The sequence below is a fragment of the Notolepis coatsorum genome, assembly GCF_963971535.1.
Source record: "Notolepis coatsorum genome assembly, chromosome: 9".
Classification (NCBI taxonomy): Eukaryota; Metazoa; Chordata; class Actinopteri; order Aulopiformes; family Paralepididae; genus Notolepis; species Notolepis coatsorum.
This window is the reverse complement of record NC_140173.1, coordinates 32,734,243-32,746,724: the sequence shown is the minus strand read 5'-3', so window position 1 is coordinate 32,746,724 and position 12,482 is coordinate 32,734,243. Positions and strand designations below refer to the sequence as shown.

Below are 12,482 nucleotides of genomic sequence, written 5' to 3'. Positions count from 1 at the left end.
ACACACGCGCACACGCACGCAGACACTCTTGTCATCTCTAACTTTCTCATTCATTAATTAATTGGGCCCAAATTGGGGTCTGCTGGCATCTTAATTACAAGTAATGCAAATATTATCACGTAAACAGGATATGTGAAAATTCTGCCAATGAATGAATACATTAACGTGTGTACGTGTGTGTGTGTGTGTGTGCACACTGCAGCCTGTGGAGAAGATAGCCGGGTACTGTAAGGAGCTTCAGGAGTCTAAGCTGCACGCCTCTCCGCTCCTCCTGACCCTCCTCTGTGCTCTGGAGAGCAAGAAGTCTGGTATGACTCACTCTCTCTCTCTCACACACTCTGATCCAGACACTCTCTCTCTCACACTCTGATCCAGACACTCTCTCTCTCACACTCTGATCCAGACACTCTCTCTCTCACACACTCTGATCCAGACACTCTCTCTCACACACTCTGATCCAGACACTCTCTCACTCTCACACACTCTGATCCAGACACTCTCTCTCACACACCCTGATCCAGACACTCTCTCTCTCTCACACACTCTGATCCAGACACTCTCTCTCACACACCCTGATCCAGACACTCTCTCTCTCACACACTCTGATCCAGACACTCTCTCTCTCACACACTGATCCAGACACTCTCTCTCACACACACCCTGATCCAGACACTCTCTCTCTCACACACTCTGATCCAGACACTCTCTCACTCTCACACACTCTGATCCAGACACTCTCTCTCACACACCCTGATCCAGACACTCTCTCTCTCTCACACACTCTGATCCAGACACTCTCTCTCTCACACTCTGATCCAGACACTCTCTCTCTCACACACTCTGATCCAGACACTCTCTCTCTCACACACTCTGATCCAGACACTCTCTCTCTCACACTCTGATCCAGACACTCTCTCTCTCACACACTCTGATCCAGACACTCTCTCTCTCACACTCTGATCCAGACACTCTCTCTCACACACACCCTGATCCAGACACTCTCTCTCTCACACACTCTGATCCAGACACTCTCTCACTCTCACACACTCTGATCCAGACACTCTCTCTCACACACCCTGATCCAGACACTCTCTCTCTCTCACACACTCTGATCCAGACACTCTCTCTCTCACACACTGATCCAGACACTCTCTCTCTCACACTCTGATCCAGACACTCTCTCTCACACACTCTGATCCAGACACTCTCTCTCTCACACACTGATCCAGACACTCTCTCTCACACACACCCTGATCCAGACACTCTCTCTCTCACACACCCTGATCCAGACACTCTCTCACTCTCACACACTCTGATCCAGACACTCTCTCTCACACACCCTGATCCAGACCCAGACACTCTCACACACACTGATCCACACACACACACACACACACACACACACACACACACACACACACACACACACACACACACACACACACACACACACACACACACACACACACACACACACACACACACACACACACTCTCTCACACAAGCTAATTTACACACACCGCTCCCTATTATAATATAATAAACTGGACGTTTGAAGAAGTCTTTATTCATCATGCAGTGACACACACATGTGATGGGCGGCGCACACAGGAACACACACACATGCACATTTTGTTGGGGGGTAGCCGATAGGGATGGGTACTTTTCACTCACATTTGAACCGATACGGTACCGGTACTGGTACCTGTGAATCGATACCGGTACCCAGCGGTACCTTTTTTCGGTACTTTAGTCTCTAAAAATGTAATCTACCTACCTCAGTCGTGAAAAAAAATAAAAAATTCAAATAACTACACTTTCGACCGTTTTTGGCTTGCCATTGCCCCGACTGCTTTGTTGTTGAATCAAGTCAAATCCTAGGTAAGCGTATATTGTGCATGTGAATGTTGACATGAAAAGAAAAAAGGTTAAAAAAAATAAATAAATAAAAAAAGTGCTCCAACGGAGATGGGAGGGGTAGGGATTTGATATCCACGACACACCGCCCTAATGTGTTGTGTTTCCTCCTCTCTCCCAGCATTGTGTTTTCAGCTGATGAAGATCGCCAAGGAGCAGGACATACCCATCAGGCCACACTACTTCTGGCCCCTCCTCACGCAGCACGTGAAGGACAGAAACACAGAAGGTACGCGCACGCACACACACACACACTATGGTTCCTACGGGTGAGATTAAAGGGATAGTTCTGGGTTTAGGATCCCTAGCCCTGTTCCCAATAATGGTGTTGATCAGTAGAGTCCTTCCTGAGCACAGGCCATGCTGGTCCTCATACTAGCTCTCGATAGTTGGCCACAAACCAATGCAAAGTCAATGGGGTCGAGCTCCTGTCTATACTGAAGCTCGGTGAAATCGACCATGTGTGACTGGAGTATATGTCGGTGAACCTCAGTTAGCTTGTATGCAGAGCCTTCTGTTAGAAGCATGTTGGACGATGTGGCCAAACATTTAATAATTTTTTTTTAATAATAATTAATATCGTTCGATATTGATATAAGTAAGGGATAATGTATAGCTACGAGGTCATTGTCGCAAAATAATTGACCGACACGGAGTTTAGAACGTCAGTGAAGGTCAATTATTTTGTGACAATGACCGAGTATAGGCTATACATTATCCCGCTTATTACATGGCTAACTTACTAACAATATACCTAATTAATCGACGAGACGAGATCAAATGCAGACGCAGTTGTTCTGTGGCTCTGTCAGCCCAAATAAAGTGATTATTATTATCGGCAGCCGGCAGGTCTGTGGTCCGATTGCATGACTGAGTGCAGCTGTGCATATGCTGAGCAGCACTGATACAGTGTGTGTAGTGGGCTTGATTGGTCCAGCTGCGCACAGCGGCCATTATTGTTCGGCAGAGGTCCGTTATCGAGTAATATCGGACCTCTGACGAGCGCTATTGACCAATCACAAGCAAGCATTTCGGCGAATGTGAAAACGCCATGTAATAATTATTGATAATTTTATTACTATGAAAAATTATTAAAAAAAAAAGTATCTACTTTTTCTCCCCATTTTCAATTTTTCTCTCATCCCAATTTCATATTTTCAATTCTTCCCTCCCCTGTCTTGAACGTTGCTAGACTATGCCTCGCACTGGTCGGCTGTAGTGAGGATAGAAGCCTTGCATCACGTGTCCCCTCCGGTACACGAGGAGGCAGCCTGTCGCATCTTTTCACCGCAACAGCTCGAACTCTCAGTGGCGAGGAGTAACGCGTGGGAGGCTCACGCTGCCCCCGATACTTCCTGTTTCCGCCACACCGGCGTCACCCAACCGACCTGTAGGAGTCGCCGGCCACAACGTCAAATCCCCACGCCCACCCACCGGCTTTCCCACCCTCTGGTTGAGAGAGTGAACAGTTTCAAGTACCTCGGAGCCCACATATCCGAGGACTTGACATGGACCACACACATTGACAGTGTTGTGAAGAAGGCACGACAACGCCTCTACTTCCTCAGGCGCCTAAGGAAGTTCCAAGTCAGTCAGAAGATCCTTAGGAACTTCTACTCATGTACAATAGAGAGCATCCTGACCGGCAACATCACCTCCTGGTTTGGGAATAGCACTGCACAAGACCGTAGCAGACTACAAAGAGTGACACGTTCAGCCGAACGCACAATTGGAGGGGGGCTTCCCACCCTCCAGAACATTTACAACAAGCGGTGCAAGGGGAAGGCTAAGAGAATTATTAAGGACTCGAGCCACCCGAACAACTGCCTCTTTGAACTGCTGCGGTCAGGCAAGCGATACCGGAGTCTTAAGGCGAGCACAGAAAGACTCAGAAGAAGCTTCTATCCCCAGGCCATCAGGCTGCTAAACGAACAATAATCGCTAAACGAACAATAATCACTATGCAACAACCATCAAATGCACACAGCACACACACCCACACGCACACACTCACTCAAACAAACAACACACTGCAGCACCCACTCTCCACACTTTAGATCACACAAACACACTTACACTTTATATTTATTGATAAAGGATTTGCACTACAACTCGTACACCTACTGTGAATTGTACCTAAATTGCACCTCGTCCCATTTCTCCATTTCTGCCTTGCACTATATAGTATTGTATATTAGTACACTGCACAGTATTGTATATTGTATGATAACTACGTCTATTCTGCATCGAACATTGTACATATGTCTAAACTGAACACTGTGACCTCTTTTTTTTTACTTCTAATTTTACTATGTTTTTATTTCATACTTATCTTGTCTTGCACAGTCTCTGGAGCGCAACAGTAAGAAGCATTTTGTACAAAAGTATTCTGTACTTCTGTATGACAACTATTAAAGAAACTTGAAACTTGAAACTCTAACACTGCCAATTGTGTTAGTATGACGGCCGGCCAAGCCGGTAGCAACGCCGAGAGCTGGGCTCGATACCAGTGTCTCCTGCGTTATTGGCGAGCGCCTTGCCCACTGCGCCACGCAGCCGCTAAAAATAATATATATATTTTTTTAATTTTAATTATTTAAACAACAAATGTATGTTTATTTTGCAGCAATTCTTTGTTGTTGCCAACAGCAGGTTAATGTTACAGCCCCTCACACCAGTTCTCAGGCTACAGGCTATACGTCTAGGGCAGGGGTTCCCAAACTTTTCAGGCCGCGACCCAAAAATAACAGGGTCAGAGAGCCGCGACCCACACTATTATAGGAGGTAATTTTTTATTTTATTTTTTTTTATAAATGGAAATGTATGGTTGAAACATGCACACGTTCAAACGCACACACACTAATAAGCATTAGAGGCTTTTAACCAGGGTCGGACTGGGGAAATCATTCAGGCCAGGAAATATAGTGCAAAATATAGCCCCAGTCTGGCCACTTTTTAAGCAGGGGGTCTGGGGGTCCCCCACCAGGACATTTCTTGTTACAAAGACTTCATTTCCTGCATTCTGGTGCAGGCATCTTTTTATTTGTACCCTTTAAATGCCAGTGTTTGTGATGGCATCACAAATTATTGTTAAAAAACAGGCTAGCATATGTATGATTAGCAACAACACTGATTTTGATGGATTTTCAGTTTTTTTGTAATGTCAGATTGAAAATAATACAATCTTTTATTCAACTTCAGCCCTGATCATAACACCACATATTAATTTTATAATTCTAACCCTTTAAATGCCAGTGTGTGTGATGGCATATATTTGCAATATATCAAATGCAAAGTAGATTTTTCTGGGGGGGGATTATTACAGGCTAGCATGTGTCAATGATTAGCAACAACAGTTTTTTGTAAGGGTCCCGCCTCCACCAATCACATGCGGCTCCCTTTGTGTGTGTGTGAGAGCAAGAGAGAGAGAGAGAGATAGTTCTCCAACTTGTGTGAGTTGCAGTGATCTCCTGGTTGTTCCCCACCCAGGTTATCTAACTATTGCGCTGCTGCAACTAGAAACACTGTCCTGGCCTGCTTCTAAGTTCAGTGGCCTGACTGCAAATTCTTTTTATTTTTTATTTTTTTTATGATTTTTAATTTTTTGTAATCATCTGGCGCCCCCCCCCCCCCCCCCGCGGCGGCTCGCGACCCTCCTGTGGGTCGCGACCCCGACTTTGGGAACAGTGCTAGGCTATACATCTAGGAGACAGTGCTAGCAGGGCTCTACGCTAACCTTTTTCCCAAGGAGCACATGTGCTCCTAAATGAAAAAATGTAGGAGCACACAAAGAGATTTAGGAGCACCCAAAAATATTTAGGAGCACAGTGAAAATATTTCAAGTAACGAGTTTATTTATTTTTCAAAAAAAAAAGTATATTTGCATGTGCAAACGGGAACGGGACACACATCTGTGCAATAGCACATACCACCAAAGTCACTGGCCCACTGTGTGTGTGTATCTGAGTGTGCAAACGGGAATGGGACACAGACATTTGAACTATTAAGTGATTAATGCCTACTGTGGCAAAGTTGTAGCCAACAACTAGGCATAATAAGAAAGGCAGTGACATTGAACAAAAAGGAGACACTGGCATTACCACCAGGGCCATCAGTAGAGGGGACTGTAAGGTGCCCTTTCGGTATACTACCTTTGCTAAAACTGTGTTCTCTGTTAAAGGTGGTAACTACTGGAATAGCCTACCAGTTGTTATTAGAGAGTGCCCCACATACTCCATGTTCAAGACTCATCTTAAACTGCATCTTAAGGCAAACCAGAACTGTGATAATTTTTAATCTGATTTAGTTTATGTAACTTGTTTCTTGTTTTTATCATTGATTGTCACCATGCTTTACCCTAAGCAGGCTATATATTTATTGAAAGAGTTTTGCTGTCTCCTGGTGTAAATTAGCTCTTGCTACAACCCTGCATGTTTACATTTTGTATTTTGTACAAAATCTGCCAGGCATTGTACCCATCATTGTACCCTCTCTGCCAGCGCTATAAGTCTATGGAGATGTTCACCTTCTTTGCAGGGCTATAACTTTTTAAATTGTATTGCTAAATTGACATTACTATGGCCCATTCAACATCAATTATCTATCGTTCAGGATGTAGGAACGTTTTACTTTTTCATTCATACTAAAATACCGTCTAGAGTATAAATATGTTTTTATCGTTTTCTGCAGTATTTCATAGAACGTGAGATATAGGCATAAATGCATATATTAGATGATCAAATGCAGTTTGATACCGATCAACGTTATATAAAAAAATGTCAACTGTACATGGTCCTAAACGTCATGACTGGTCATCTGCGGGTGAACGGAGGGGGGGGGGGGGGGGTCGTTTATAATTCAATGACCGACATTAAATGATTTATGTAGTATGGGTGATATATTGATCAGAGCAGTTTTTTATTTTTTATTGGTCTTTTTCCCCCTCCTTTTTCCTCCGATTTTCTCCCATCCCAATGTTAGTCGTTATGCCAATTCCCAATCCCCTTCCTGGTCGCTGTGCACTTACCCCCCACAGTCGGTCTGGGAGAGTGGAGGCTATCACGTGCTTCCTCCGACACACGTCTAGCCAATCAACCGCTTCTTTTCACCTGGCAGCGCGGACTCTCGCTGAGAGGGTGTAACGTGTGGAAGGATCACACTACCCCCCTTAGATCCTATCCGCGCTGAGCAGGCGCCCCGACCGAACTGTAGGAGTCGCTGTTTACAACGACCCGGACCCACCCCGCCAGCTTCTCCCACCCTCTAATACTGCCAATTGTATTAGTGTGAACGGCCAGCCAAGCTGGTGACAACGCCGGAGCTGTGAGCTGGATTCAAACAGGCGAATCCAGCGTCTCCGGCGTTTGGTGACGAACGCAATCTCCGTTACGCCACCTGACCGCCCCTGATCAGAGCAGTTTGTATCGAAAATGGTAAAGAAAAACGCTGAAACTCACCCCAGTCTCCTCGTAGCGTTGGCCGATGAGAGTGGAGCAACCAGATCCCAATTATGGGATGTTGATCGATGCGATCCATTTCCGGTTTGTATATTACTAATACACGTCCAAATCATGTTGATTATTGAGTTATGGCAAAGATCCATATCGACGGTGTCTGTATTGAGCCCCGGGACGATAAGCGAGTGGCCGGACGAAAATAGGTGATGGACCGATCTACAATGGGCACTTCCGGTTTGGCATCTCGCCGATCGGCCACCCGGTGGCGGTATTGAAGCGTTGCAGAGTTGTGATGGCTCAGACAGCATCACCCAAGACTCGGTGGGTGAAATATGAATACCATGACGAAAATATGAAATATTGATCTCAAAAACGCCTTACGGAGTTATTGGCAGACAACGCATGGCGGAGAAACCCGCCTTAACACGTGATTGGCGAAGAATGGGTTAACATGTGCTGTCCCTATCAAATAAACTATCAAATCAAACTACTGCTACAAAAGTAACAGTCACTTAACTTTAGCTTTTGCCCCTTTTATGCATACAATGCCTATGTTTTGGCTGTGTTGCTCTTCTAGAAAAATAATCCTTTCAGGGTTGCCTATTGAAATACTGTACACCTCCAGTACAGAAACATTGTTTATGAGTTTGCGTGTCAGGTAGACCATTGATTGACAGTCGATTCTGCCAATTACGTCACACCGCTTGCACTCCGGCCGTCCGGCGCTGCAGCTGGACCCTATTGCCCACCTCTGCTGTTGATAACGCTAGCCAAGTTAGCTGTACACACATACACAGTGGGCCAGTTACTTTGGTGTAGGGGTGTAACAATGCATCGATCCTAAGGGGAAAATTCAACTGCATCGATTTGAAAATGTTAGAATCGATTATCGCAATTTGAATGTGTACACTGTGTTATGATTAGGGCTGACCTTCGAATTTCTTTTTGGCAATCGAAGCTTCGGGGCTTCGAATAAAAAAAAAATTAATTAATTTTCTTTTTTATATACGTTTTTTTTTTTTTTCCTTATGTTGTGGGACTTGTACAGCACTTTGGTAAACTTTGTTGTTTTTAAATGTGCTCTATAAATAAAGTGGGTTGGATTAATGAATTAAGTAGCCCCTTTCGTGACTGTGACGCAGCCAACACGGCTGTGTGATTTAATTCAAGGTGGATCGCTGTTGTCGTTTGAACAACTTCAGATTTCATGGGAACTACCAATCCCCCAAATCAAGAATGTTTAAGATGAATGAAGTAAGATTTTGATTATTTGAAATATGGCCTGTGTAGACTAAACTATGCACATAATTATGTCAGTCTACAAGGTCCGGCAATGTAGACCTTGTAGACTCCACTACATACCAATTATCAGTGAATGTTCATGCATTTTTAAGAAGGGCTACTTCCACAAAAAAACAAAGAACTCACCAAAACATCTCCGTAGCACCTTATCTAAATGTTCTATTTCATATATGGAGATTCATATTTATTTATGTATTGCATGCATTTCTACATTTTATTTCCTATTTTGTTTATTCATCCCAGTATCTTTCTTTCTTATGTGTGGAATTCTACAAGGCATTTACATTCACATTTACATTTAGTCATTTAGCTGACGCTTTTATCCAAAGCGACTTACAAGTTCTGTACGACAGGTCATCAGGAAGGATACAACTCTATCAGCTGAGTAACAATATTCATCAAAGTGTTGCGTGTTACAGTGTAGGTTAGTTTATTAGGACAAGTGCATGACAGTAAGGTTAGTTAGGGTTAGATTTATTTTATTTTATTTATTTTATTTTATTTCAGATAATGGTTGAAGAAGTGCGTCTTTATTCGATGGCGAAAGATTGGACGGGATTTGGCTGTCCTAACTGGGGTGGGTAGTTCATTCCACCAATGCCACCATTGTGGGGCAAGGCATTCGTTTTGTTGCATTAACGTTATATTACTATTGCTATCGCTAAATCTAGGTGTTCTAAAATCTATTGCTATTGGTAAGACTATAATAAAGGTGCTCCCATAGTCGAGCGGACTGTACTCTTGACTGGACTCCACGGAGTTCTGCTGCTCGGAAAACGCTCGCATATCGCAATGGCAGACTTTCAGGAAGTAAATAAGCAAAATGAGAGCTTCCGATTGGTCATTTGCTTTATTTCCCATGAAACCAGTCACGTCACTCTACTGTGATTGGATCGTTGGCTTGAGTGCAATGTGGGACTTGTCGTTTTTTTTAACGATTCTCAGCGGAGAAATAAAAAGAACGACTGAGGCTGTAATCTGCACTCGCAAATTGATTTTTCAGGTTTGCACACACATATTTTTATGGGCATATGCGAGCAATATGGTCGCACTGTAGAGCCCTGGCTAGGCTATAAGTCTAGGGGACAGTGCTAGGCTATACGTCTAGGAGACAGTGCTAGGCTATACGTCTAGGAGACAGTGCTAGGCTATACGTCTAGGGGACAGTGCTAGGCTATAAGTCTAGGGGACAGTGCTAGGCTATACGTCTAGGGGACATTGCTAGGCTATATGTCTAGGGGACAGTGCTAGGCTATACGTCTAGGGGACAGTGCTAGGCTATACGTCTAGGGGACAGTGCTAGGCTATAAGTCTAGGAGACAGTGCTAGGCTATAAGTAGGGGACAGTGCTAGGCTATAAGTCTAGGAGACAGTGCTAGGCTATAAGTAGGGGACAGTGCTAGGCTATAAGTCTAGGAGACAGTGCTAGGCTATAAGTAGGGGACAGTGCTAGGCTATAAGTCTAGGAGACAGTGCTAGGCTATAAGTCTAGGAGACAGTGCTAGGCTATAAGTCTAGGAGACAGTGCTAGGCTATAAGTCTAGGAGACAGTGCTAGGCTATAAGTCTAGGAGACAGTGCTAGGCTATAAGTCTAGGGGACAGTGCTAGGCTATACGTATAGGGGACAGTGCTAGGCTATAAGTCTAGGAGACAGTGCTAGGCTATAAGTCTAGGAGACAGTGCTAGGCTATAAGTCTAGGAGACAGTGCTAGGCTATAAGTCTAGGAGACAGTGCTAGGCTATAAGTCTAGGAGACAGTGCTAGGCTATAAGTCTAGGGGACAGTGCTAGGCTATAAGTCTAGGAGACAGTGCTAGGCTATAAGTCTAGGAGACAGTGCTAGGCTATAAGTCTAGGAGACAGTGCTAGGCTATAAGTCTAGGGGACAGTGCTAGGCTATAAGTCTAGGAGACAGTGCTAGGCTATAAGTCTAGGGGACAGTGCTAGGCTATAAGTCTAGGAGACAGTGCTAGGCTATACGTCTAGGGGACAGTGCTAGGCTATAAGTCTAGGGGACAGTGCTAGGCTATACGTCTAGGAGACTAGTGTGGATAATTCGTTTTTGGATGGTAATGTGGAGGATTAGCTTCTGGGTGGAGGTGTGGTCGTCGAGCTTTAAGGGCATCGTTCTTACAGCATCATTCTTTAATTACGTTTGTTTATTTGGGTATGTGAAGAGAGAGAGAGAAAGGTCTCCTTTATGTTTCTCCAGACTCCATCTAGAGCTGAAAGTCCCCAGTTTGACGACTCAGGTGTGTGTGTGGGTGTGATGATGACCTCTGACCTCTGCCTCGTGGCAGGAATATCCTGAGGCATGCCTCACACACACTCCCATGTGTGCACACACATACACACACGTGTCGTGTGTGGTGTGTGTGTGCATGTACAGGCCCGAGGCAGAAAGGTTAAAGGTAACTTGGAACCAGTGGCTGTTCTCAGGTCCAGCGTGAGACGCCTGTGTCTCGGGTAGGGCTGAGCCCAAATGTTCCAACCTTCGTTTGTTGGCATTCGAATTCTAAATCAACATTCAAATCTTTAGTTTTTAATTAAAAAAAAAAGAATTTCTAAAAGTTCTATTCATTCTGTTTAAACCAATGGGGTTTTTCTTCACAGTTGCAGATAAAGATTAGGCTACACTAATATTATAGTATTAAAATAAACTGATGAGTTATATTCATTAAAGAGAGTTGATTTAATTGATTTAGTTGGGCTGGGGCTTCTCCCTGGGCTGGGTCTGGGGCTGGAAAGTTGATTTAATAAAAATAAAAAAAGACATTTAATCAGATTAATCACTTTATTCAAATTGAGGAATTAGTTTGAGGATATTTATAAAAAATGTAAAAAGAATAGTATAAAAAGACATTTCAAATGTTTTGATTAAAAACGAAGGTTCGAACGTCCGTTAGAAAAACCCTGACGAAGTTCGAATCCCAAAAACAGGCTTCGGGGAAACAGCCGTAGTCTCGGGACGGAGACGCTCTGATTTGATTGATTGCTGTGATGCCCAGCAGGTGTGGCTGCTGTGTGAGAGACCCCCCCCCCCCCCCGCGTGTGGAATGGACTAATCCGCCCTCTGAATATTATGTGTGGAATGGACTAATCCGCCCTCTGAATATTAGGCTTGTTCGAGATGGATTTCGGTTTGCCTCGACTAGTAGACGAGAGTAGCCGAGTGAAGCCGGGGGAGGAGTTAAAAGGGCGGACACTGCCGATTTCACGAGAGCCTCTCGCCTAGTCTCGCATGGCAGATACGCTTTCACGTCACCACACACACATTACACACCTCTCCAGCTCATTATAATGCGATGGCCGTTTGCAAAATTAGATCAGATTCAAATGTACAGCACACACCATATACTGCTATAGTGGAATATACTATTCATATACCATAATGTATACCATCTTGTTGCCCGCTCCTGGCCGCACGCACACACAACACACTGCTGAATAATTCTGTTTTGCATCAATATATATATATGTATACTGTGTATATTGAGGCAAAACAGAATTATATATACAGTATTGAGGCAAAACAGACGACGCATGTGTGTGTGTGTGTCTGACAGCTTGAAGTTTATCATGATGATATGATGATAACGCATAACATAATAATCAATCAATCAATCAAACGTCTCATAACTCCCTGGCTGTCACGTGGCTGGTGACTGACAACTTTTCTGAGCCAATAGGCGCTTTGCCCGACCATAGCAAGTCGCTTCCCAGCCGGGAGCAGCCGAGTGAGAGGTACTGTGGCGCCTCGCTCTGAAGGCTGCTTGTGGCTCGCTCCCGCGGGAGTTCCACGCCTC

General features: G+C 44.4%; 1 protein-coding gene across 1 annotated transcript in view; it reads left to right on the top strand.

The window, feature by feature from the left end:
• The window catches only part of lrpprc (leucine-rich pentatricopeptide repeat containing), a gene marked incomplete at its 3' end in the record, with an annotated part of 275,324 nt that overhangs the window by 40,643 nt on the left and 222,199 nt on the right, over positions 1 to 12,482 (top strand). The window contains exons 10-11 of the mRNA XM_084321823.1: positions 203 to 308; positions 2,040 to 2,147. Of these exons, the coding sequence (XP_084177949.1) occupies positions 203 to 308; positions 2,040 to 2,147 (214 nt within the window). The remainder of the gene's footprint in view (positions 1 to 202; positions 309 to 2,039; positions 2,148 to 12,482) is intronic.